The sequence below is a fragment of the Stegastes partitus genome, unplaced genomic scaffold (assembly GCF_000690725.1).
Source record: "Stegastes partitus isolate 25-593 unplaced genomic scaffold, Stegastes_partitus-1.0.2 Scaffold86, whole genome shotgun sequence".
NCBI lineage: Eukaryota > Metazoa > Chordata > Actinopteri > Pomacentridae > Stegastes > Stegastes partitus.
Window position 1 is genome coordinate 542,466 of NW_007577817.1, and position 25,392 is coordinate 567,857.

General features: G+C 41.1%; 2 protein-coding genes and 1 pseudogene across 3 annotated transcripts in view; 2 read left to right on the forward strand and 1 right to left on the reverse strand.

Moving 5' to 3' along the window:
- The window catches only part of npdc1b (neural proliferation, differentiation and control, 1b), a 40,565-nt gene extending 34,261 nt beyond the window's left edge, over positions 1-6,304 (forward strand). The window contains exon 9 of the mRNA XM_008277023.1: positions 5,670-6,304. Coding sequence (XP_008275245.1) covers positions 5,670-5,741 — 72 coding nt within the window. The 3' untranslated portion in view covers positions 5,742-6,304. The remainder of the gene's footprint in view (positions 1-5,669) is intronic.
- A 4,651-nt stretch (positions 6,305-10,955) lies between these two features.
- LOC103353860 (putative nuclease HARBI1) lies at positions 10,956-12,890 on the forward strand (annotated as a pseudogene).
- A 5,119-nt stretch (positions 12,891-18,009) lies between these two features.
- LOC103353858 (alpha-(1,3)-fucosyltransferase 7) lies at positions 18,010-22,741 on the reverse strand. Of its 2 annotated transcripts, XM_008277025.1 has the most exons (3): positions 22,663-22,741; positions 21,785-21,839; positions 18,010-21,526 (listed from the first exon to the last, which is right to left on the reverse strand). In XM_008277025.1, the coding sequence occupies exons 2-3, from the start codon at positions 21,803-21,805 to the stop codon at positions 20,771-20,773; spliced, it is 777 nt and encodes a 258-aa protein (XP_008275247.1). In that variant the 5' UTR covers positions 21,806-21,839; positions 22,663-22,741; the 3' UTR covers positions 18,010-20,770. The 2 variants fall into 2 exon arrangements, with proteins under 2 accessions (XP_008275247.1, XP_008275246.1); XM_008277024.1 differs by having other exon boundaries at positions 18,010-21,839.
- Positions 22,742-25,392: the final 2,651 nt, after the last annotated feature.

Genomic DNA, 25,392 nt, shown 5'->3' on the forward strand with positions numbered 1-25,392 from the left:
CAAAAGAACTTAAGGACTCGGTGGAGAACGTGCAAATGCAGCTGGGGGAGGCGGAACAGCGCATATCAGTCCTAGAGGATGCAAACGCTCAGGCCAGGCCAAAGTTGGACAAGTGCGACAAGAAAGTACAGGAATTATGGTCACGAATGGAGGACCTGGAGAATAGAAGTCGTAGGAACAACATCCGAATTGTGGGTTTAAAAGAAGGCCTGGAAAAACCGGGGAAAATGGTCGAATATGTGGAGAAAATATTGGTGGACACACTCGGTCTTACTGGGAGTGTATTTGAAATCGAGCATGCTCATCGGATTCCCGTACCTATTCCTATACCCTGACAAGCCACCCAGACCGGTACTTGTTCGCTTTCTGCGCTCTACTGCTAAAGAAAGAATAATACAGATGGCCGAAGAGAAATGGGGATTCGACTGGGAAGGCGGAAAGCTGTCATTCTTCGAGGATGTCACAAAAGAGCTGGCGGAAAAGGGGAAGGCATTCGGCCTGGCGAAGAAGCGTCTCTGAGAGCTCCAGGTGAAGCACAGGATGGTCTACCCCGCTACACTAGTTTTAATGTGGAACAACCAGAAGAACGTGTTCACGGACGGGAAGGATGCGGACAGATTTCTTCAGCAACAGACTTAACTGTACAGGACAAGAGAAGTGTATGAAGATCAAACTTTAAGGTAAAATGGGTTGGGGGGGATGTATGGGGTGTGCTGCCGTCGGTCAACAGGAGACTGTCTCACGGACCAAGTAAATTTAGGTAACCCAGACTACGAGTCTGTTTGGGTGGATGAGGGTGGGGGGGGAGCTTTTCAGCGGGGTTCAATGTTGTTAAGCAAGAGGGTGCGTTCGTTTTGTTCATGTTCAAGTTGTTATCTCAGACAGCAGTTTTAAATGGGCCAAAATACTTTTGTTTTTTACATTGCCTGTACATTAGAAATGAGGGATACAGTGTTTGTTTTTGTTATACACAATGACAAGGTACATTAATATAACATCATGGAACATAAAGGGATGTGGAGACCCAATTAAACGGGGGAAGGTTCTGACATAATTAAAATCTAAAAACACTGACATAGCTTTCATTCAGGAGTCTCATCTCATGGGGGATGAAGAAGCAAAGAAATTTAAAAGAGATTGGGTGGGAACAGTATTCCATAGTTCATATTCAAGTAAACGAAATGGTGTCATGATTCTTATACACAAAAATTTAAGCTTTGTATTAATAAAAAAAATATAATGACAAAGAAGGTTGTGTTGTCTGCGTGGAAGCTCTCATTAATGGGATTAGAATCATATTGTGTAACATATATGCACCTAATAAAGAGGATCCTGATTTTTTTCATGTAATCAATAAAATAAGAGGGAATGGGCAGGGTCAGGTTATCTTAGCAGGAGATTTCAACCAGGTAATGGATGGAATAATTGATAAAAGTAATGCAAGAGGTCAGCACTTGCCCAGGGATAGAGAGGCAATACACATGTTAGTAGAGGATATTAGTAGATATATGGAGAATGGTGAATCCTTCTACAAGAGATTACACATTTTGTTCCCATTGTCATAAAACGTACTCAAGAATAGATTTCTTTTTGATATCCAAAACTTTAGTAGACTCGGTGGTAGATTGTTAAATTGGGACTATAGCTATTAGTGATCATGCCACAGTTGTGTTGCATATTAATTTGAACCAAGATAAGTCTAAGAAGGGACGTTGGAGGCTTAATAGCACGCTTATGCAAAACAAATCATTTAGTGATGAGCTAGCCGAAGATCTTAAAATGTTTTTTAATATTAATATGGGCTCCACAGAAAAAGTTGCAACTGTGTGGGAAACATCTAAAGCATATATTAGAGGTAAAATAATTGCGCACGCCACAAAAACCAAGAAAGGTAATTTAGAAAAAGTGAAGAAATTAGAAGAGGACATACATCAATTGGAGAAGGAATTGGCAAGACAATTTTCTGATAAGAAATACCACGCTATTTGTAGAATGAAATATCAGCTACATGATATCTACAATAAAAAAGCAGACACCCCCACAACGGAGGGGGAGATTAGAGCAGCCATCTCATCTATGAAAAATGGAAGTCACCGGGCCTCGATGGCTTTCCAATCGAATACTATAAGAAATGTATTGACATTCTGACTCCAATTTTGCACAAAGTCTATATAGAAGCATTTGACTTGGGCTCCTTGCCAAGTTCGTTTAATGAGGCACTGATATCTTTATTCCCTAAAAAGGACCGAGACATCTCAGATCCAGCAAACTCTCGACCTGTAAGTCTTTTAGGAGCAGACTGTAAAATTCTAACAAAGATATTGGCCTCACGTCTGGACAATTTGATGCCTACAATTATTAATGATGATCAGGTTGGTTTCATTAAGAATAGATGCTTAGGAGATAGCATGAGGAGACTCATCCATATTATGCATAAAAGTAGATCTAGTTTGGACCCGGTCGCGGCCTTCTCTTTGGATGCGGGGAAGGCTTTCGACCTGGTGGAATGGGGTTTTCTTATGATGGTCCTCTCAAGGTTTGGGTTCGGACAGGGATTCTGTAACTGGGTGAGGACCATATATTCCAGTCCAAGGGCAGCAGTAATGACAAACGGTCTGTTGTTCAACCTGTTTGACCTCTCCAGAGGAATGGGACAAGGATGTAGTCTGTCGCCTTTACTGTTTATTATATTCTTAGAACCGCTGGCTCTGAAAATCCGTGAAAATAGAGACATAAAAGGGGTAGAGGCAGGGGGCAGCGAGCATAAGTTGTTTTTATATGCCGACGACATCTTAGCTGTGTTGACCGACCCGGAGCACGCTTTACCATCATTACTTGCATGTGTTGAATCATATTCTAAGATCTCGGCTTATAAGATAAATTGGAATAAATCTGAAAGCATGCCTTTGTCAGGATCATGCCATTCTAGGCATGTCACCGCCTTTAATTTTAAATGGTTAACAACAGGTATGAAATACTTAGGAATACTGTTGAATCCAAAATTGGAAGAAATAATGCAGTCAAACATGAACCCTCTCCTCCAGAAAATAAAAACAAACTTGGAGAAATGGGGAAAATTAAGACTTTCAGAATGGGGTAAAATTAACATACTCAAAATGGTGGTAACTCCAAAATTCAATTATGTTTCCATGATGTTACCTGTAAAAATATCTTCAGATATATTTGTTCAATTTGAGAAAATTGTAAAAGATTTTTTGTGGGACAAGAAGAGACCCAGGGTCAATATAAAGAAAATGTGGGCCCCGAAAGACATTGAGGGAATGGCTCTTCCAAGTGTGAAGCCGTATAACTTCGCATTTGAAATGTCAAGACTTGTTAAACACCGGACAAAGACTAAGCCTGACCTAAGTTGGATTAAGATTGAGCAGGAATTCATGGACCCCTTTACACCTGTGAACTTTCTATCCCAGAGGTCTAAAACAGACAACCAGGAACTCCAGGACAACCCTGTACTCAATTACTCAAAACATGTATGGAGAGAAGTGCATAAATGGTGTGGAATATCACATTTGAGACAACCCTATGCCTCACTGTGGCATAACTCAGCAGTACGGATTGGGAAAAGAGCGCTATATTGAAAGGAGTGGATTGATAAAGGAATGCATATGATCAGTAATCTCTATAAGGATGGGGTGTTTATGTCCTTTGATGAGGTGCTTCAAAAATATAGACTGGAAAAGAAGGGTCATTTTTGGAGGTACTTGCAACTAAGGGACTGCGTTACCAAGGGCAAATTCACCCAGGAAACAAATCCAATAATGGACTTCTGTGGAATGTCGGAGGGAGCGCAGAGGGCCGCAATACTATACAAATTGTTTACTAATTTAAGAAAGGGCATATGTGAGAATCTAAGAAATGTTTGGCAAAGGGATCTGGGATGCACCATAAAAAAGGAAGAATGGGATAAAATATTGTTAAACTCCTGTAAATTTATAAAGGAGGCTAAGGGGAAATTTATTCAGTACAAACTGCTACATAGGTGGTATTTAACTCCCTCTAAACTCCAAAGAATGGGAATTATGCCAAATGATACTTGTTGGAAATGTCACTCAGCCACTGGAACGTTTATGCATGCTATTTGGGAATGCAATAGGGTTTATCCTTTTTGGGAAAAAGTAGTAGATCACATAGGGACATGGATCAGCAAAACTGTACCAAAATCACCAAGGTTATGTTTGTTGGGGGATAAGTCAGTAATGCCAGGAGTAACAAAATGTGAATATGTGGTTGTAAAGGTTGGGGTAATTACAGCAGCACGGGTAATTTTGAGCGTGTGGAAGGATCCTGTAATGATATAACTTCATACAGGCTGTACAGTAGACAGGGTAGATGTGGTACAGGAGGTGACTTTAATTGCCTTATGAATCCTTTGATGGATAGGTTTCCTTTGAGTGCCTTGTCCCTATCAAAACAGTCAAAACAACTCACTGGTCTCCCTGAGAACTTTGGATACTTGGATGTTTGGAGGACACTTCACCCTGCAGATAAGGAATTCACCTTTTTTTTGGCGTCAGAGCTGCTATGCAAGCCACTGCCTGCCATTGGGAGCAACTTCGGGTTCATTGTCTGGCCCAAGGACATTTCGACTGTGGAGGGGCGGGGGATCGAACTCCCAACCTTGCGATCAGAGGACAAACGCTCTACTACCTGAGGTACAACTGCCCCAAGTAGAAGTACAAGTTGATAAATTCCATACTTTACGTGGGAATGTTTGTACGCATTCATTACGCACACATCTGTGCATACGCACTGATAATAAATGAGAGTAGAGAGGCACAGAATCTGAGGTGTTTGAGCCCAGTGTGAAGCTTCCACAGTCTGTGATAATGAGCACTTGGAGGACCACTGGCCCAAAATCAACGCAGCATCTACCAGTAGATTTTGGAGCACTACATGCTTCCGTCTGCTCAAGAGCTTTTTGGTTAGGTTAGGTTGGCCAGACAACTCACCAGATCAGAACTCTATAGAAAATCTGTGGCGTGTTGTCAAGAAGAGAATGGGACGAACCAGAACCAACGTGAAGAAGAACTGAAGGCCACTATCCAGGCAATCTTGGCAACCATTACCCCTCAGCAGTCCTACAGACTGATTGCCTCCATGCACGCCGCATTGCTGCAGTAATTTGAGCAAAGGGAGCCCTGACCAAGTATTGACAGCGCATACAGGAATATCCTTTACAGAGTGTAGATATTTCTATATTATTGATTTATTTATTTTTTTAATTAATCTTTTGAAATATTAAGATATTTTGAGATTGGTTTTGGAGGGTGTTAATGAGATGTAAGCCATTATCATCAAAGTGAAAAAAATTAAAGATATTTGTGTTTATATGTAATGAGCCTAAAATATATACAGTTTCCACTTTGAGCAATATCTGATGCAAAATATTGACGTTTTTCCACCATATTCTAACTATATGAGATGCACCTGTCACCTGTCAACATTTTTTATTTACCTAGCATGATTATATATCCTGATAATACAGATTTTAATGTAAGATGATACATAGTACATAATGATACGTTATTGCTGGTCAGTGAAAATGAAAAAGAGTAATATCTTCTTCTTTAATGAAACTGTGTATGTGTACTGTGACTTTTTTTTAAGTCAGAACCCTTCTCCCCTCTGTTGTTTTTTTTTTTTTTTAGACGGGGGAAATGGAGGTGAAGAATCCACTGTTTGATGACTCCACCCTTTACCTGCAGAGATTCCACAAGTAAACCTGGACCTAAAGATATTTTCATACTCTGCTGTGCTCTCTCGACCGTTTAACTCGACAAGATGGAGTAACTAAAGTACATGGAGGAGAGAGAGGTTTAGGAGTGTCGCGCACTCTGACATTCAAAGAACGTGCCTGTGCTGGTTTCTCGTTTGAAGCAGGACTGCTCTGGGACCAATGTGACCCATTCTACAGCCATGTTATTTCTTGTTTTATGTCACCACTCTTTTTTCCAAACAAACTCTTCTGGTCAGGTAGCAGACACATATTAAAACTAATATTCTGTGTAGAGCCCAGTACACAGACCATTTTCTGATACCACCAAACTACATTTAAGTATTTCTATCTGTTCATTCACAGCTTTCATGGATCTCCGTGTTTGTTTATCAGCAAGTGCTCCTTTATTTGTTGATTTCTCACTGCAGGCTTTGTTTTTATTTCCTTCTATGTATGTAAACTCTTGTTTATGACTGTGTATACATTTATATATAAAAAGGATCCTTTAGGTCCTGTAATTTGCAGGTTGGGGGCCTCTGTGGATCAGGTTTAAGCTGGGTCAACGAACCTGTTTCTTTGTCGTATTCTTCAAGCTGTTCCTGTTTTTATCCTGTGAAGTGGCACACAACATGGAGAAGACCGCTAGTGTCTCACCAATGTACAGTACATGGGGGAGACACTCTACAAAGTATGTGCCATTGCAATGGGGAAGGCACTTGGGTTATAGCCTTTATCTTTAACTGTCCACCTAGATATGTTGACCAAGGTTTCCCTGCAGAATATTGCTGTCACGTTGTTGCGTTTCCTATCATGTTCTGATCAAGTTTTTTTTTTTTTTTTTAATCCCCAATCCAATCCGAGTCATTTAATATTGAGTGTCTGCCAGTACTGAGTCCCAGTCTGATACCATTTTCCTAGATAATAGAGTCGCACAGCACACAAATCAAATATATTGAAGTTATTAAAAACAATCCAATGTATATACTTGACATCTAAATAGCTCTGCAATGCATTAAGAAAAAAAATGCCTTAATCTAAGCTGTTCCTTAATGTTACTTTTATTTTACAATATACTAGATTATGCTAAATTAAATACATCTATCTCTTAGCACAACTACATATAGCACCGCATTATCGTAACAAAACTAGAACAATTAAAATGAGCAATAAAATCCCAATTTCTCTTCAGAGTGGTGTAATAGATAAATTTAATATTTCTAGTCACAACAAACAAAATATAACTGTTCCACTGAGTGCAGCATTGTAGTAAAGCTAGTATACTAAAAATAAACAAAAGAAATTTCCATTTCAATTAAAATGGTAAAGCCAATAGCAGCCACAGCCTATAAAAGACCTCATAGGTAGTCAGGAACCTTGTTGTAAGGTTCAGGGACTGTGTTTCGATTTCAAGCAGGTGCAAACAAAGGGCAAATGATGGCTTCTCATACAGAAAGCTCCAAAAGACACCGAAAACCTCTTTTCTCTACCACAGCAATAAATTCAATTACATTCTCTCCAATCTTCTTTGCCGTATTGCTGTCATGAGGAAATTTCTCTTTCCATTTGAAAAAGTACGCCATTGTGTGTTGCTTGGTAGAGCCTTTTACTGAGCTGCTTGAGAAAACCTGCCGTGTTCTGGTCAGTGTTTACTTTTTAGATGCCACATTAAACGGGTAGTATTGAATGCAACTGCGTTACTATCAACTTTTGAAATACTTGCACTGCAGATATTACAAATTGCTTATTTCACGGGGCTTAAACTTACACACTCGTATTTGGGGGGGGTTCCTAGACGTGTGAACAGGACAGTGTCAGACAAGTAGCTGCAGCTAGAAGATCCCCGGTCCAGGTTAGGATGTCTGGGATCTTTCTGTGTGGAGTTTGCATGTTCTCCCCGTGCAGTGTGGGTTCTCTCCGGGTTCTCCGGCTTCCTTCCACAGTCCAGAAACACGTTGAGGTTAATTGGTGATTTTAAATTGTCCGTAGGTATAAATGTGAGTATGGTTGGTTGTCTGTGTCTGCAGCCCTGTGATAGACTGGTGACCTGTCCAGGGTGTCCCCGGCCTTCATCCTGAGTCTGCTGGGATGGGCTCCAGCCCCCCGTGACCCTAGTGAGGATTAAGCGGTGTATAGATAGTGGATGGATATTTGTGGCTTTTAACAAATACAAATAGCTCTGTAGATTAAAGGGAAAGCAAAGAGTATACACACACTACTGAATGACATAGCTTCCCAACTTTTGTTAGAACTGAACAGGCAAACATTTCTTTATTGGGCAAAGAAATGACAAATGGTAAATGTCTGTGTAAAACTGACTACATCATGCTGATTTCAAGGACAGCCAATCAAGCATATTTAGACTTTTAATTTGACACTCCAGATATATTCTCAGAACAGAAATTGGAATCATAGAGATCAGAAAGTTGCTTCAGAAACCAAATTTACATATAATTAGGAATATTTCAGAAATGTTGTTACACTGCCAAAAATCTCATTGACCCCAGTCACAGTTCTAATGAAAGCCTAGGATCCTTTCATAAATGGAAGCTAACAATTGGGAAATTTCAGCTTGCTGGAAAAATATACTAGGTTCTAGGCACATGGAAAACATAGCATAGCAGAATAAGCAGTCAATCGGATGTTCCATAGCTCTGTGCTAAACTGACAATAAGGAGGATTTTGCCATTGAAGAAGGTATCAGAAGTACATTTTGAAAGATTTTTACTCTCAGTTTCACTGACATGGTGGCAGTGTTTGCATTTTTATCCTGGCAATTATAAATCTTTATATTTTAATTTTGCCATAGCTAATATACATTCAGATTCTATTTTAGCTCAGATAAATGTGGACTATAGATTATACCATATGCATTCCAATGCCAATTCATAAGGTACAGCTAGCTGAAACTAAAGCAGTCTAATCTCACTGTTGTCTTTCTAGATTTTATTTTAGTGAAGCTAAAGCTGTTATTGTCACCTGGCCAGTATAGGCTGTATAGGACAAGGTGTGCACAAGTACCTGTCTGTATGTGGTCATGTTACCCCACTGCATGGGTAATAGAATTTACTTGGCGCCCATCTGACTCTTCAGCTCAAGTGACAATGTATGGCAGAGTCACAGGACAGGAACCCTGGACATAACGGTGGCCTCTCGTTGTCATCTCTCAGGAAAGCTGCTCTATGTAGCTCATCTCTTCTGCCGGCTTTTATTGTTTCAGCCTCTCAACTTTCACACAGTACTTCGCCTGCACACACACAGACATAAGAGTGTCTATATGTAAAAATAAGTATCTACAGCTGATACCAGAAAGTATTTACTCTGGAGTTCTTTAACTCTGTTGTAAACACAATTTTATCCAAACCCTACAGAGCTTCTGGAACAAAGTGATGGACATTTTAGAGAGCTGAGAGCTAAACAGATACTGAGCAAGTTGTCTTCTTTTGCTTATTCTCTCTGACGATGAGCTAGTCTCATTAAGGAAATCGCGAACTGCCTTTGACTGTTTTCAGACTGCCGAGTTGTATACACTAAAGACAACTTCTTTACCAGCATGTTTAGCATGCATGTTGAAATGCCAGAGCTGAAATGAAAAAAATAAATATTTCTACAATCTGAAGTGAACATGGTTTATTGTTACTATATGTATTGGGTGCCAGGCAGAAATCGCCAAGAAAGACTCTCCTAAACTGAAAAAACACTACCAAGCTCTGGCCGTGGATGCACATGAAACCTTTGGAAGAGCAACAGACACTGAATTCTTTTTCCACTACAAATGTGTTGACTGTACATAAAAGGAACATTGTGATTATACATACTGTGAATCTACTAAGAAAAAATAGTGGAATTCAGTGCTTTGTAAATGACAGCCTTTGGTGAAGTAAAAAGCCAGCCATTACAAAGGGGAGATGTGACATCATTTAAATATGAGAGTGACAGTACATCTTTTACTACACATTCAAAGTGCCATTTTGAATTCAGTTTTAATTATTCTACTATGGTCATAGTTTCTTAAATAATATTTATGTTTCCCTAAATAGCTGTGCTATTACAATTTTTTTTTTTTTTTAGGTCAGCATGAAAGTCAACAAACTGTTTGATATCACTAATTTAGACTTTGCCATATTATTTTGTACATGACAAGTATTCAACAAAAAAAAGGTGACACAGGCCACTTTGTGCCATACTGCCACCTACTGCCAATAGTGAATGTTGCAGTTGTCTACATACACTAACCTTTAAACAAGTCAGAATAATAGTTCTTAATACAATAGTACAATCCCTTCCATCAACTGTCGGTTACTTGATGCATTTTTATGGCTTATTACTAATTACTGAGCATTACATTTTGATTATCTGTTTTGTACTACATAAATGCCACAATTTGCACATGATTTTTCTGGTAACTGCTCTCCTGCTGCTGCTGAATGGGGAGGGAATTCCACATCAGATCCATGCTTCCAAAATGTAACTGTAATGTGTTTGTTACTTTATAACAAACTTTGCTAAAAGCAAGCCTGACAAACTTACTTTTCTGCAGTAGGCCTACTGAGTTTTCTTTTCTTTTCTTTTTTTTTAAAAACTTTATTTAATAATAAGTAGTAGATACATAAGTTTTTTAAATTAATGTATACAGAAGTTATTTTAATGCTGCTGTCGTCGCTATGTTACCCAGAAGCAATGGTCCATCAAATTGGCTTGTACAGACTGTTGCTTAGCTAAAGACACCGCCGAGAAGTCTCTTTGTGTGCTTGTGGTTAGTCATTTTACTAAGCTGGCCCAGGTCAACCTTAGGGCTATTGCCTAACAGCTTTGGACCAACTTTGTGTCCACTCAGATCAGTGGAGCTGTTGAGAGATTCAACCAAATACTTGGAAATATGATCTGAGCCCTCTACCAAAAGTCAAACATAGATCACCCCAGCTGCTTAGATCTCCCTCCTTCTGCTGTAACACCACAGTGGAGGAGACAGGTTTTGTTGCTGTGGTCGTTGGCTTAGAAGACCTGAGGGCTGTACTACGAAGCGAGATTAGTGGGTGAGCGAGGTATGTTGAGCTTAAAGCCAGAATTTTCAGTACCACGAAGGTGGCTCTCTTTTTGCCTGGCTAGATCACCATGGTAACATATGCTGTGGAACTAACCTGGTCGGGAGCAGGTTGTGTTCAGAGTTTTGGCTTAACAGGGCTTTGACAAGCGCCGCCCTTTCTCAACTCCTTTGGACATGGCTTCACCATTCATTGACAATCCAGTGGATCTGAGTGCACGCATACTAAGGGGCTCTCTCAGGAGGGAGAGAGTTTCAGGGATCGGAGTGACCCTTTGGCTTTTCCCGATGATGTTCTCTATGAGCGATACAGATTTTCAGCTGAGGGAATTCGCTACATCTGCAAAGTAGTTGGGCCGTGCGTTTCACACGCCACCAAAAAAAGCCGCGCACTTACAGTACCACAGTCGGTCTGTATTGCGTTGCGCTTCTTTGCCACAGGAGCCTACTTGCATTTGGTTGGCAATGCAGAGCACTTGAGCAAGAATACCGTGTGCTGCGCCATCCGAAGGGTTGTTCTTGCTCTCGTGGAGCTGCTCAATAAGTTTGTGGTGTTCCCTGGCCATTTGCCCACACTGGCTATAAAAGAAGGCTTTTACACAATTGCTGGTAGTCTACTTTATTTTTCACTATATTATTAATCAGTATCATGATTATTTGTATGTGAATTGTAATCTACAGATGTAATTCCTTCATAGGTTTCCCCAGGGTCCTAGGTGCTGTTGATTGTACATATGTAGCAATCACTGGGCCCTTGGGGGAACACGAGGGGGACTTTGTCAAAGTCCTATCACAGCATCAACGTTCAGTTTAACTATGTAAAGGAGCCAGCTGAGGTGGCTCGGGCATCTTTTTGGGATGCCTCCTGGACGCCTCCCTGGGGAGGTATTCCAGGCACGTCCCACCGTGAGGAGGCCTCGGGGAAGACCCAGGACACGTTGGAGAGACTATGTCTCTCGACTGGCCTGGGAACGCCTGGGGGTCCCCCCAGAAGAGCTGGAGGATGTGTGTGCGGATCGGGAAGCCTGGGCGGCTCTGCTCAGGCTGCTGCCTCCGCGACCCGACCCCGGATAAGCGGGAGAAGATGGATGGATGGATGGATGGATACTTTTGTCAGGTCACTGGTGGCACATTGCATGCAGGTACACTGATAGCGCTGCACACCAGACTTTAGCATAATTAATGAGCACAATAAAAAGCTTTGACTGTATGTTTCAGTGCTGTCAAATTAACCTGAAATGCTGAAATTGCAGATGACTTGTGACCATCAGCTAATGGTCACAAGCCTGGGTGCCTGATGGCCTGTGTCAGTTCATGACTTGTATTTACAGAGAATCCTCACTTGGTCATCAGTTTGAACAAAGTGTGGCAAATATGCACTGTGTTTTTATTCTTATTTGTTTGAAACATTAAAAGTAAATGCTTCTCCCTTTTTAACAGGGCTTTTTGATGGGCTCTTGGTTGAAGACAGGGGATATCCATGCCAGCAGTATCTGATGACTCCATATCCTGACCCACAGACACAATCACAAAATCAGTTAAACAATTTCCATACTGTCTTAAACAAATGTTTGAAGTAACATTTACTGTAATACCTTCTTCTCACAGTCAAGCTTTTCTAGTTCCAACTTTAACTTTTTTATTTCCAGCTCTTTTTTATGTTGTCCAGCTCCAAATTTCTTGCCATTCTGTGCTCACAAGGGATTACGATACAATACAAAAGCCTAACTCTTGTTTTTGAAGACATGGAGGGCACAGGCTGAGGGGAGTGCTGCACATGTTCCTCTGACTGTAAAATAGGCCAACAAGTGAAGCCACTTCATTACATTAGTGGTTTCAGACAACCAAAAGATTTTCAGGTATTTATTAGAAGTACTTGAACCCAACTGCACTATAGATACTTAAGATAAAGTTACCCCCAAAGGCCTCTCCACAGACATCGTTTCATCATCACTGAGCGCCATCTGAAAAATTGTTGAAGACAACTGTTTATTCAACACATTAGAAAACAGTGATAGAAGTACATGACAGCTTGCTTAGACATTTACCTCTGTGTATGATTCCATCAGGGTGTGTGCTGGCGGCTCAGGCAGGAATGTAGTATCTCCTTGAACCGTAAATAAGAAAAAAACTGTCACACCTGACTGCCACTGCAAATATATTAAGTATATATTCAATATTTCCAGCCAAACCATATATACTTACCCTGTACATACAAATTCTGCTGGGAGCTGCCATCACCTGGGGAGACTGGTGCTTCCCAGCTGCATCGGCTCCTCTGTGACATCATCAGGTGAAGAGACGGAGGCGGGAGCTGACCGAAGTCTGTCAGGTCGGTTCGTCGTGAAGCCTCTGCCTTCCTGATGATGCAACACACGTACAGGGAAATGTCCCCGGTCCTGATCTCGCTCGGCGAGCCTCTTGTCGATTTTGATGGCTAGAGCGATGAGTGAATCCTCTGGTAGATCCATGGCAATCATATGATCCTTGATTTTCCCTGACAGTCCCTGAAAAAATGCATCGGCTAGTGCAGTAACATTCCACTCGCTCTCTTCAGCTAGCGTGCGAAAGTCAATGGCATAGTCCAGGGGTGTCAAACTCTGGCCCGCGGGCCAAATTTGGCCCACTTTGTAATTATATTTGGCCTGCGAGACAATACCAAATGACTACTAGAGCTGCCCCCGGTATTATACTGTACAGCGCATTCACCGCTAACACTACAAATCCCATAATGCCCTGTTGTTGTTTTGGCACGTCAATCAGGACAGGACCCAGAAACTCCCTCTCCTCTGTGACAGTAGGCATAGCGACTTCACACTACAACTGTCACTGTGATACCCCTTTCCAAAAATGGCGAAAAGAAAGGCAGAAAACAGGAGCTTTCTGGACAGGTGGGAGGCAGACTATCTGTTTATATATGTAAAAGACAGACCTGTTTGTCTTGTTTGTGTAGTCAACATGGCTGTTGCAAAGGAGTACAACATTGGACGACACTATGAAACGAAACACCATGACAAATACCAGGACCTGAACATGACTCAAAGGTGCCAGAAAGTAGAGGAGATGAAAAGAATTTTGGTTTCACAACAGAATATGTTCAAAAAAGCCACATCACAAAGTGAGGCTGCTGTAAAGGGTAGTTATATTGTGGCAGGAGAGATGGCAAAATCAGTTCGGCCCTTTAATGAGGGAGAGTTTGTGAAGAAGTGCATGATGAAAGTTTGTGACCTTGTATGCCCAGAGAAAAAGCAAGCATTTTCCAACGTGAGCCTGAGCAGGAACACAATAGCTGATCGCACATGTGATCTTGCCACCAATCTGTATGACCAGCTGATGGAAAAGGGAAAAGATTTCGTTGCGTTCTCCCTCGCTGTTGATGAGAGCAGCGACACATCTGATACTGATCAACTGTCAGTCTTCATCCGTGGAGTGGACTCAAATCTGTGTGTTACGGAGGAGCTATTGGGATGGCACAACCACAGGAAAGGAAATCTTTGAGGAGGTTTCCAAATGTGTAAACTGAAATAAAGCTGCCGTGGGACAAACTCGTTGGATTAACGACAAATGGTGTGCCAGCATTGTGCGGTAAAAAGAGCGGACTGGTGGGCAGGGTTCGGGAGAAGGTGCGGGAAGAGAACTGTGCAGGTGAGCTCACTGTTTACCACTGCATTATACATCAGGAATCACTGTGTGCCAAAGCCCTAAAGATGGAACATGTTATGACCACAGTAACACAGGTAGTTAACTTTATAAGAGCCAAAGGTCTGAATCACCGCCAGTTTAAATCTTTTCTGGAGGAGTGTGGTTCGGAATACGCAGCAGAGGTGAGATGGCTAAGCAGAAGAAAAGTACTGAACACATATTTCGAGTTGCGTGAGGAAATATGTCAGTTCCTGGAAACCAAAAGGAAGGATACAGCAGAGCTCCGGGAGCAGAAGTTTCTGTGTGAGCTGGCCTTTCTCTGTGACATCTCGAGCCATCTTGATACGCTGAACCTGCAGCTTCAGGGTCGAGGGCGCATCATCACAGACATGTACGCTGCAGTGAGGGCCTTTAAAACAAAACTGTGCCTGTGGGAGAATCAGATGCTGCAAAGAAACCTTGGCCATTTTCCCTGCTGTCAAACTATAAACACACAGATCTCTACTGCCGTGTTCCCATGCGCACAGTTTGCTGAAAAACTCATCGTACTCAGCGCTGACTTTAGCCGGCGATTTGCCGACTTTGATGCCCAGAAATGGAGGTTTGAACTGCTTAGTAATCCCTTTGCAGTTGATGTGGAAAATGCACCAACCAACATCCAAATGGAGCTGATTGAACTCCAGTGCAACGACACGCTGAAGTCAAAGTATGATGCTGTAGGCGCCGCACAGTTTCCACAGTTCATACCTGACACAATGCCTCAGCTCCGCACCCAAGCTGCTCAGATGCTCTCCATGTTCGGCAGCACTTATCTATGTGAGCAACTTTTCTCCTTGATGAAGATGACCAAAACATCTCTCAGGAGACGTCTGACTGATGAACACCTTTGCTCGATACTGAGGATTTCTTCAGCTCAGAGCCTGAGCCCAGACATTGATCAACTAGCATCCAAGAAGAGATGCCAGGTATCTGGCTTGGGCACATCAGAGTAGATCAGTGTGTAGCAAACTGAGCAATAATTAACGTTTTCTTTATGCACTTTTTCTTGCTATTCCAAGGCATGAGCTTGAATGGTTGATTGATTTATTATTATTTTATTTTTTAAATTATTAGCCAGTGAAAACATTTTATTTTGATATTTAAATCAGAAGGCTGCGAATAGAAAAGAATTTTATTTTAATTTTATTTAATAAATGAATGCCATTGATGTGTTTTTTTAATTTATAATTTCATTTTGCATGTCTCCACTATTAAGTTATATATAATGTAAGGTAATAAGTGTTGCTTTTTCCATATTCAATGTTAAAGCAAAATTTGTTTGGTCCATATTAAAAGGTTAATTTGTTCAATGTTGGCCCGCAACTTTGTTCAGGTTTTAAATTTTGGCCCACTGTGTTTTTGAGATTGACACCCCTGCCTTAATGCATCGGCCATGCTGCCAATGGAGAAAAGGCTGCTCATAGAAAAGACCGCGTGTAGAGTACATGTTACACGGTTTAACCTCGGACAAATGTGACATGAGAAAGCCCTGGTTTATTATTTTTAAAGTCATTTTTGGTCACACACCTGTCAGAGCACACCACAGCCACCAAACAGCAGCTACGTAGCCTGTTATGTGGGGCGTTCAGGGAGCATCAGTGAATTGTTGCGTCTATTGATAAGAAAATGTTCAGAAAGTCATATGTTTTGCCTTTGACCAGGTGGGAGGTGCAACAAAATGAGAAAGTGGGTCGTACTATATATATTATATTATGATTAAAGCATCCCCCAAAGGTAGACAATTTGCATTCCTGTAAATAGTTGTGCCTGATGTGACTCATATTCTAATTTCTGATTTTAAATAAAACGTCATTTGCAGATTTTGCAATCTGAAAAAGTCCTGAGACAGATCAAAGAATTACTGGAAAAGCTGTGCTATACCTGGAGGATTGTGCGCACTGAACTGTCCAAGGTGCTATACTAGGAGCAAAGCAGCTATCTGTCTGTCACTGTCAGCAGGCTGTACTCAAACCCTCTGAAGTGGTTTCATTTAGGCAGCAAAGAAAAATGGACCAAAATTCCTCCTCAGTAATGATCGGCCGATCATGAGTTACTGAAAGCCTGTGATTACAGCTGTTGCTGCTGAAGGTGGAACGGTCATTACTCTTTACTTTTTCACACTGACAGTTTGGTATTGATTTATAGGTTTTATTTTGTATGAAATATTGCCAAAACAATAAAAAACAGGAGGGTTGATTACTTTATTACACAACTGGGAAATACAGCTGACCTTACCATAGTTAAAACCAGACTTTCATGTATGTTCTTGGACATATATGTATGTATGTATCAATCTTTTCATGTCAGCAAAGTAGCAATTAGGCATATTTTCCCAAAATGTTAAACAATTTCTTTGATGTAATAGTAATAATCAAAGTATATTGGGAGATTGAACAGAATAAGAATTTCATTGTGTAGTACAACTACCTGTTTTGCTGTGCATATGTCATGTCCTCCACCTCTGGCTCCCTCTAGTGGCAGGACCTCACCCTCCTCCTTTCTTCAGACTCTGTATTCATGCAGGTGGAGGGCAGGTGCAGCTCATCTGCAATCACTGATCAGTTCCAGCTGCGGCGGGAGTGGCCTCCTCATTTTGAAATCCTGCTCTTCATATAAAAGGCACCAGCAGACCACTACTCGACGCCAGTCCGTTAACTACCTCCAGTTAGTGAGCCCTGGCCAGGTTGTTGGTTCACTTCTCTGACCTCTGATTCTGTTTGATAACCCTGTCTCTCCTTGTGCATTAGTTCCGACCCTCTCCGCCGCCAGAAGATCCCACCAGCTGCTTTCCATCTGATCCTGTCTCTGCAATCATCTTGTTTGGTTTTCCCATCTTCATCTCCTGCCACCTAAACACTCACCTGGACTGACTTGCCTCTGGAACACGCCACGCCACCACATCACAGATCCCTGGAGCCCATTCTCTGATTCCCCTCATTTCTGTCAGTAAGCTTCGAATCTCTTGCTTAGCTCTAAATGAGCCCCTAGTTTGAGTTTATCCTGATTTGTAGCTTTGGTATAGTGTGATTAGTCCTGTTTATAGTTTTGCCTTTTGTTTGGTATAGGTTTTCCACCAGCCCATTAGAGAGCACTGGTTGTTTTTAGTTTTGAGTAAACGGTTCCTCGAACCCTAACACCCTTCTGTTTAATAAATCCTTTTCTTGTATGCACACCTGGCTGCCGAGTCTTTGTCCGCGTTTGAGTCTCTGAACCTGATCCGTGACAGCATATGACAAAACTCTTGAATCTTATTATTCATAATTATCTAGGACAGCAATGTATGCATCACAAGCTGAATTAATGACATGTACCTTGCAAATAATATTTTTACTTAAGTTGCATTTTGACATCTTTTGTGGTTTTTTGTTTATTTGTTTTTAAATTCCTTTTATTTTCACTTTAATGGGAATCATAACTAACTTCTTGATGTATTAATGATAATGTGTGCCTAATATGTTTGGTACCACTAAGTGCTTAATGCATTGCAGTTCAGGAAACTGTCACAGTACAGGAAGGAAACACACTCAAGATAACAAGCCAGAGTCAGAAGTAAGACATAACTGGTAACTTTACTTGGGCAGACAGTACTACATTCCATTCCAAAGTACAAAACCAGTAATCAGTCCAAACAGGCAGAGCTACAAAGCCATCAGGCAGAGATCCAGAGAAGCAGGCACAGGTCAAAATCCAGGACAGGCAATACATACAATCAGTATACAAAGCAGGCAAGAGGACAAACAACGATTTGGCAAAGAGCACAGTAAACGGACTGGTATATATGCAGAGTGTGGATGAGCAGATGAATTACAGGTCAGTGGGCAGGTAGGCAATTGATAGGCTGACAGTGGCAGCTGGTATAAGAATTTTTGGTGGGGGATCAGAAATTAGAGTATGAATAATATCAGGCACAACCTAATCATAATCTAATTTAGCACTGTTAAGATTAAACGGCACTGAATTTTAAAACCACTCATCAAACTTTTATCAACAGAATCTGTACAAATTCAAAACACACAACATAAATGATGGAAAAACACTCTTTGAACAACAATTAGCCTCTTCTCTCTTACTGCTCTGCAGACTTCTCTACTACTTTTTGGTTTTAGTCACTCAGCCTTTTCTCCAGTGACAGCATGGGCAATGCATTAAGCCATCACGACAGTAGCTGTTGTCTAGTAGAAGAGGAGGGGAAAAGCTGTGTTCCGCTGTCAGATATGTATTTAAAGCGCAGTCGTAAGAACGTCAAAGGACCGTTTTGATATCCAACCACAGAAGACAGACGCAAATCAAGACAAAAATCAATTGGCTTTCAGCAAAAGTGGGAGGATCTCACTGAGCTGCGCCCCGTGAGAAAATCTGCAACTGCCACTCTGAGCCCGAACCAAGGTCACATGATCATGAAAAGTTTGTCGAGCTACATACACACTCATTTGGTCGGCGCCCCGCGTCCAGGACTAAATTAGTCCAAGACTAATTTAAATCTGTTAATACAAGTATTGTTAGCATGGCAAAAGAATATGAACATTAATATTCATTTTATTGTTATTTTGTTGTAATTAATTCAAATTTAATATTGAGTTTGAGAACTACTTTTTATCTGGTAATTAGTAATGGAGCAGCACCCCTGCGTCCTGTACTGACCAGCCGCCAGGTGGTGCAGTGAGAGTGGAGACTGCACAGTGGGAACAGCTGGCAGTTGTTAACTGGAGGATGTCCAGAGGGGTGTGTGTGTGTGTGTGTGTGTGTGAAAAACAGCAGGGGAGTGGACTAAGCAGGAGCTGGAGGCTCCAGAGGAGTCCATAACAAAAGAAAACAACAAAATAAATAGGCAAAACACAAGTAAACTACCTTCACAACACATACAGCACTAAGAAAAATTCTGCAAAGTGAGAAAACAACCAAAAACAGAAGCATGCTGCAAATACATAATATATACAAATTTGCACAGTGAAGCTTAACATCCAAGAGAAGGAACAATGCCTAACTCACTGTTTTGAGCAGATGTGAACTTATAAAAATAATTTCAGATGCTGAACTTTTTCAGGTTAGCACTCAGTTGAAGCAGATTAGAGGCACTGATGATGTAAAGTCCTTTGTACAAAAGGTCACATTTCCTTGAATTCAGAAGACACTCAGGTAAATCTGATATTTTTTCGAAGGTTTAACTTTCCACTCTTATTAATAATAATAATAATAATAACAATAATAATAATATATAAGCTATTCTGCTGCACATGGAAATAGCATCAGTGTCACTGTATTCAGTATGTACATAGACTCACAATATACTTCAAGGGAGAGCTGGGACCTACCGACCTACCTACTTGCTAACCACATTATAGGTTCAGTATGTTTAAACAAATTAGTTTGTATGTAATATCTTCCAACATCTTCTAATGGCATTGTTGATAACGGTTTTAATAATAATTTTGAACAATCACTTCTCATTGTCTGTCCTGTTGTTTCCATGTGGCTCATGCAACAACCAAGACAGTTTCCCGTGAAGCATTCCTGGCTTGCACTCAGTTGTTATCACAGAAAGTAGTTGTGTGAGGGAGGAAAAAAGAAAGTCTGAGAAAGAGGCTACAACCACTAAATCACTTACAGAACCTTACAGTTTAGCTTCAAGACGTTTCTGTTGGGAAAAGCCCAACAGTAGGCTACAAGAATGCACACTTGTAATGGCACTTTAACTGTGTAATAATACTGTTTACAGTGTGGTCCATATTCTGTTATGTTATGACATACTGGATTTAATTTTTACCATATGAATAATTTACAATCTACGCCCTTTTTTCCAAGTGCTTAAGAACTATGTTGTGAAAATACTATACAAACAATGTTATTATCATCTCCTTCCAGTTAAAGTTGGTTATGCTGAATTAAGTACTTTTAGTTGTCCAAACTTAACCAAAGCTTGTTGTTGTTTGAAGGACACTGAGGAACTAAGCAGACATGCACAATATATTCAAATAAAGAGAAGCAAGTGTCTTCCTTATAAAGTAATGCCGTAAAGAGAAACTTGCCATCATGGTTAAAACAAATGGACATGCTCATTTATGCTTACACACAAGTTCCCTCTTCTGCATTTTCGTACAGTGCACAGCCAACCCAGCCACCCACTTGTGAATAGTTTTTGTGGTTTGCAGTTCCTCTCTGTTTACCAAGACTGCACTGCTGAACAAGGCACGTTTACATCAAACTGTCTCTCTATTGAATTTTCCATTTGTGTGTGATAAACCAGTCGTATCAGCAGTCCCAATCAAAACATATCATTGATCATTGGCCTGAAGTCATGAAGAGGTAAAATCTTAACTATTAACCCACCTCTCTAGGTCCTGGTAGACTTTATTGATTTGTAAACTGGGATACTTTACACAGATCTGACACAATCTTTCCCTCCAATCAGTGTAGATTTTGATTCTGTGAGTGTGGTGCCACTGGAAGTACACCTCATAGGTCTGCCTGTCTGCAGCTACATGTTTCAGATAGGCAGCTAGATCTGCTGTGTGTTTGAAATCAGAAACATGAATAAAGGAATGAGGGGGAGCAACAGCCTCATAGGTGGCCCTTCTTGGGCCAAGAACCACCGGTATGGCCCCTGCTTGGAAAGCGTTCCTCCAGAGCTTTTCTGTGATGTAGTCTTTTGCTTCAGAGTTTTCGAAAGACAGGTAAAACAGACAGTTTGCAATAGTTGGCAGCAGCTTGTTGTCAGGTAGAAGCTTCTTGTTCCATTTGCCATACACCTCTATGGGTATATACTTCTTTAGACTTTGGTAAACAACAGCCCGGGCCTGCTGAGGCCGATATTTGCTGACCACCCAGCTGACAAGGCAGGAGCGATTTGGCGCAGCCTGAAAGCCTATGTCCTCACGTTCCAGCATGGTTTTTCCATATGGGACGAATATATCTGCATCATGTCTGTAACTCATCGTCCAGTTGAAGAGGCCATTGAACTGTGTGAGGTTTGCATTGTTGACAGGAGGCTCCATGGAGAGCCACACCCAGTGCTGAGAAGCAGGGCGATCCAGGTGCAGGGGCAGAGATGACAGACCACTGCTCAGCTCCTGATGGTGGAACACAACAACATCAGCAGTGGAGAAGGTGGAGGTGTTATCAGTGAGGGAACAGTGGCTGATGTTGTACATTGTAAGGCATTTATTCCCATTGAGTCTATAGGAGCGGCCGAACGGCCAGTGCCACAGCAGGATGCTGATGTTTTTCTGAAAAACACGATGATACTGCTGCACATACAATTTATGGCCTAAAAAGCTGTAATAAAACAAGGGTGAGAGGGAGCTGAGGATTAGGAAAAGGATGAGGACCTGGGATCCAGATATTGTCATGGCTGCTGGATGTATTGATCACTGGTATGGAACACTAGAAAGGAACAGAAGGTAGATCAGAGATGTATAATTCTGCTCTCACATGCTCCCATCAGTGCAGGAATTGCAGACATGGTGTTACATTAAAAACGACTGCAGAGGAAATGTAGATCTGTTTTAACTTTCAACAACCCCCCCCCAGGTTAAATCAAGTGAGGTTTTATCAGAAAATAAACAGCAAACAGTAAAACAGAAACAAAACAGGGGTTCAGTAATCAATATGCTTTTGTTTGTTTGTTTGTTTTTTCAAATATGGTTATGGAAAATTCATTATACGTTGTCATTAGGTGGCATATGTCTCATTTATAAAGTAGTGAAACATTTACTGTCGTAGACTCTGCTGTCTTTGTCTTTTGAGTTCTGCTTCTGCTGTATAATTGTTCTTTTTAAGATTGCATCATCAGTGTTGCACACCCATATTGTAACTTCTCCATTTTAGACTTAAAGTTTCTAAAAAAAAAACAACAAAAAAAAAACAAATCTTTGCAAACCATCAAATAATTATAATGTGTCCGATCAAGGGAATTTCCTATGGTAAAGTGCTTTTGTGCTATTTTAACTTTTCGTGTGGATCGATGAAAAAGCATCTTGTGCAATAAAAGTGCCTCACTGAAGATTTGTAAAGATGACACACCCTGATAGCTGGTACAGCACTTCAGTTTAAGAACACAACATTTTTCAGATTAACAAAAAGAAATAAGATATTTAAAATGACAATTTTGAAAAAAAATACTAGACCTAATGTTTTACACAGATTATCAGCAAACCTAGCAAGTAAATGAAATGAAAATTAGGTTGACATAGATCTTGCCACTTACCCGAGTGATATGGCATCAGGCTGCTTGCTGTCAGAACAGCTTTGTCCTGCTCAAACCACAGAACACAAAGGAAATCCAGCCCACATCACACTTTTTGACTCATCTCTTGCCTGACATTTCATGCACATACATACACATGCAAGGCACAACCTCAGTCACTGGGCAGCAAAAACAGGCATCAGCAACATAAATTTCTTAGAGTAATTTTAAATGAACTCTTTCTTGAACTCTGTCTTTTCATACAAGCTGGAATGCAAACTAAAGTCAATATCCATCTCACACTCACATACAATGAGTGTGTTAGTGTTTACTCATATTTTTTTGGAAAAGAGTGAGAGGGAGTAACCGTTGCCTATCACCACTGACACCTGCCACCCAGTTGTACAGTCATCTAGTTTACAGTTATTCATGCACCCATCGTTTGCAGAATTACCACAGCTACCAGTGGCAGTCATGAACATTAACACTGCTGATTTTAGATTTGTAAACCACAAGCTGGTCTTCCTCTTCCTGTTTTTTCAGCTCTGCAGAGAAAAAGGGCACAGCTTACACAGCTGTTGTGGGCACCGACTGCATCATTACCATTTCAACAAGCTGTTGCATTCTCAGCTTAGCCATGTTCAAAGTTGGTTTTTCGTTGCAAAATCTATGCCTTCTGCATACTGCCCCATATTAGTTTTGTATTTTTCTTAACATATACACTTGTAAAAATCATATGTGACCCATCTGTACGAAATCAGTCACATTGCACCTTGGGCTATTATGCATAAACAAAAGCAGCATGTTGCTACCACATGACACAAATCACGGGACAGGATTGGCTGGCAATGACACATTGCTTGCGGTGCCTGCGCACAAGTGATTACGCTGACGGTATTTGACAGCGAAATGGATATTATATGTTGCCTACATGTAGAAAACAACTAAATGGACCATCCATCCATCCATTATCTATACACCGCTTAATCCTCATGAGGGTCACGGGGGGGGCTGGAGCCTATCCCAGCTGACTTAGGGTGAAGGCAGGGGACACCCTGGACAGGTCACCAGTCTATCACAGGTCTACACTTAGAGACAGACAACCAAGCACACTCACATTCACACCTACGGACAATTTAGAATCACCAATTAACCTCAGCATGTTTTTGGACTTTGTGGGAGGAAGCCGGAGAACTCGGAGAGAACCGACTCTGCACGGGGAGAACATGCAAACTCCACGCAGAAAGATTCCGGTGCCCCCACCGGGACGCGAACCGGCAACCTTCTTGCTGCGAGGCAACAGTGCTACCAACTGCGCCACCCTGCAGCCTAAATGGACCAATCTAAGTAATAAACCCAAAATCAATATTTTATCATGTGTTAAACATAATTCGGGCTGTATCTCAGATATAGCCCGAGGTGCAATGCAACTGATTTCGTGCAGATAGGCCTCATATGTATCCTGGCAGTCTTGAGTTTCCAATGACCTATTACTCTAAATTTTCTATGATGGAATCATTGAAAGCCATGCATCTGTGTCACAAAAAAAACATCATTCATTTTGGTTCTCTAATATATTTATTATAGGTCTTCTGGAAAAATGATGGGGCTGTATTGTGGCTTGTTTGTTAGCCCCGTCACCTCACAGCTACAAGATCCCTGGTTCGTGTCCCTGTTAAGATGTCTGGGATGTTTCTGTGCTCCCTGTGCAGCATGGGGTCTCACTAGGTACTCTGACCTCCTCCCACAGTCCAAAAGCATGCTGAGGTTAATTGGTGATTCTAAATTGTCCGTGGGTGTAAACGTGAGTGTACTTGTTTATCTCTACAGTCATGAAAAAAATTACTACACCATCCTTGTTTTCTTTCATTTCTTGTTCATTTTATTGCCTGGTGCAACTAAAGGTACATTAGTCTGGACAAATATAATGATGACAACAAAAATAGCTCATAAGAGTTTAATTTTAGAGCTGATGTCTTGCCATTTTCTATGGTTTTCTCGATAATAACCAAAATCACTTAATTTCTTACATCAATAACTATCAATCAATCAATCAATCAATCAAATTTTATTTGTATAGTGCTTTTCATGTGCAACAACAACAACGCAAAGTGCTTTACAACATTTAAAAACAACAAAGCAGTTAAAAACAACAAAGCATTTAAAAACTATTACAACATTTAAAAACATTACAACATTTAAAAACATTACAACATTTAAAAAAATAAAGTAAACCCGTCCCTCCCACCCTCCATGCATACACATACACATACAACAAATGCAGTCGCGCACACACAGACAGAAAAGTTTCTCTCTCTGGCCGTCAGGACCTACAACTAAAACTTCAGTTTTGTCCTGGTTGAGCTGTAGGAAATTCGCTGCCATCCATGACTTGATGTCTAAAATGCATTTAAAAAGGGTATCAATTGGCCCTGTGTCATCAGGAGACACAGCAACATACAGCTGTGTGTCATCAGCATAACTATGGAAACTGATGCCGTGTCTCCTGATGACGTCCCCAAGAGGAAGCATGTAAAGATTAAAAAGAATGGGACCTAAAATTGAACCTTGGGGAACCCCACACCTAATTTTATGAGTCCCTGAGGAACACGTATCCATACTTACATAAAAGCATCGGTCTGTGGGCCCCCCTATAGCTCACCTGGTAGAGCGGGCGGCCCATGAACAGGGGCTGTAGTTGCCCGATGCAGCGGTCGTGAGTTCGAATCCCGCTCACGACCCTTTGCTGCA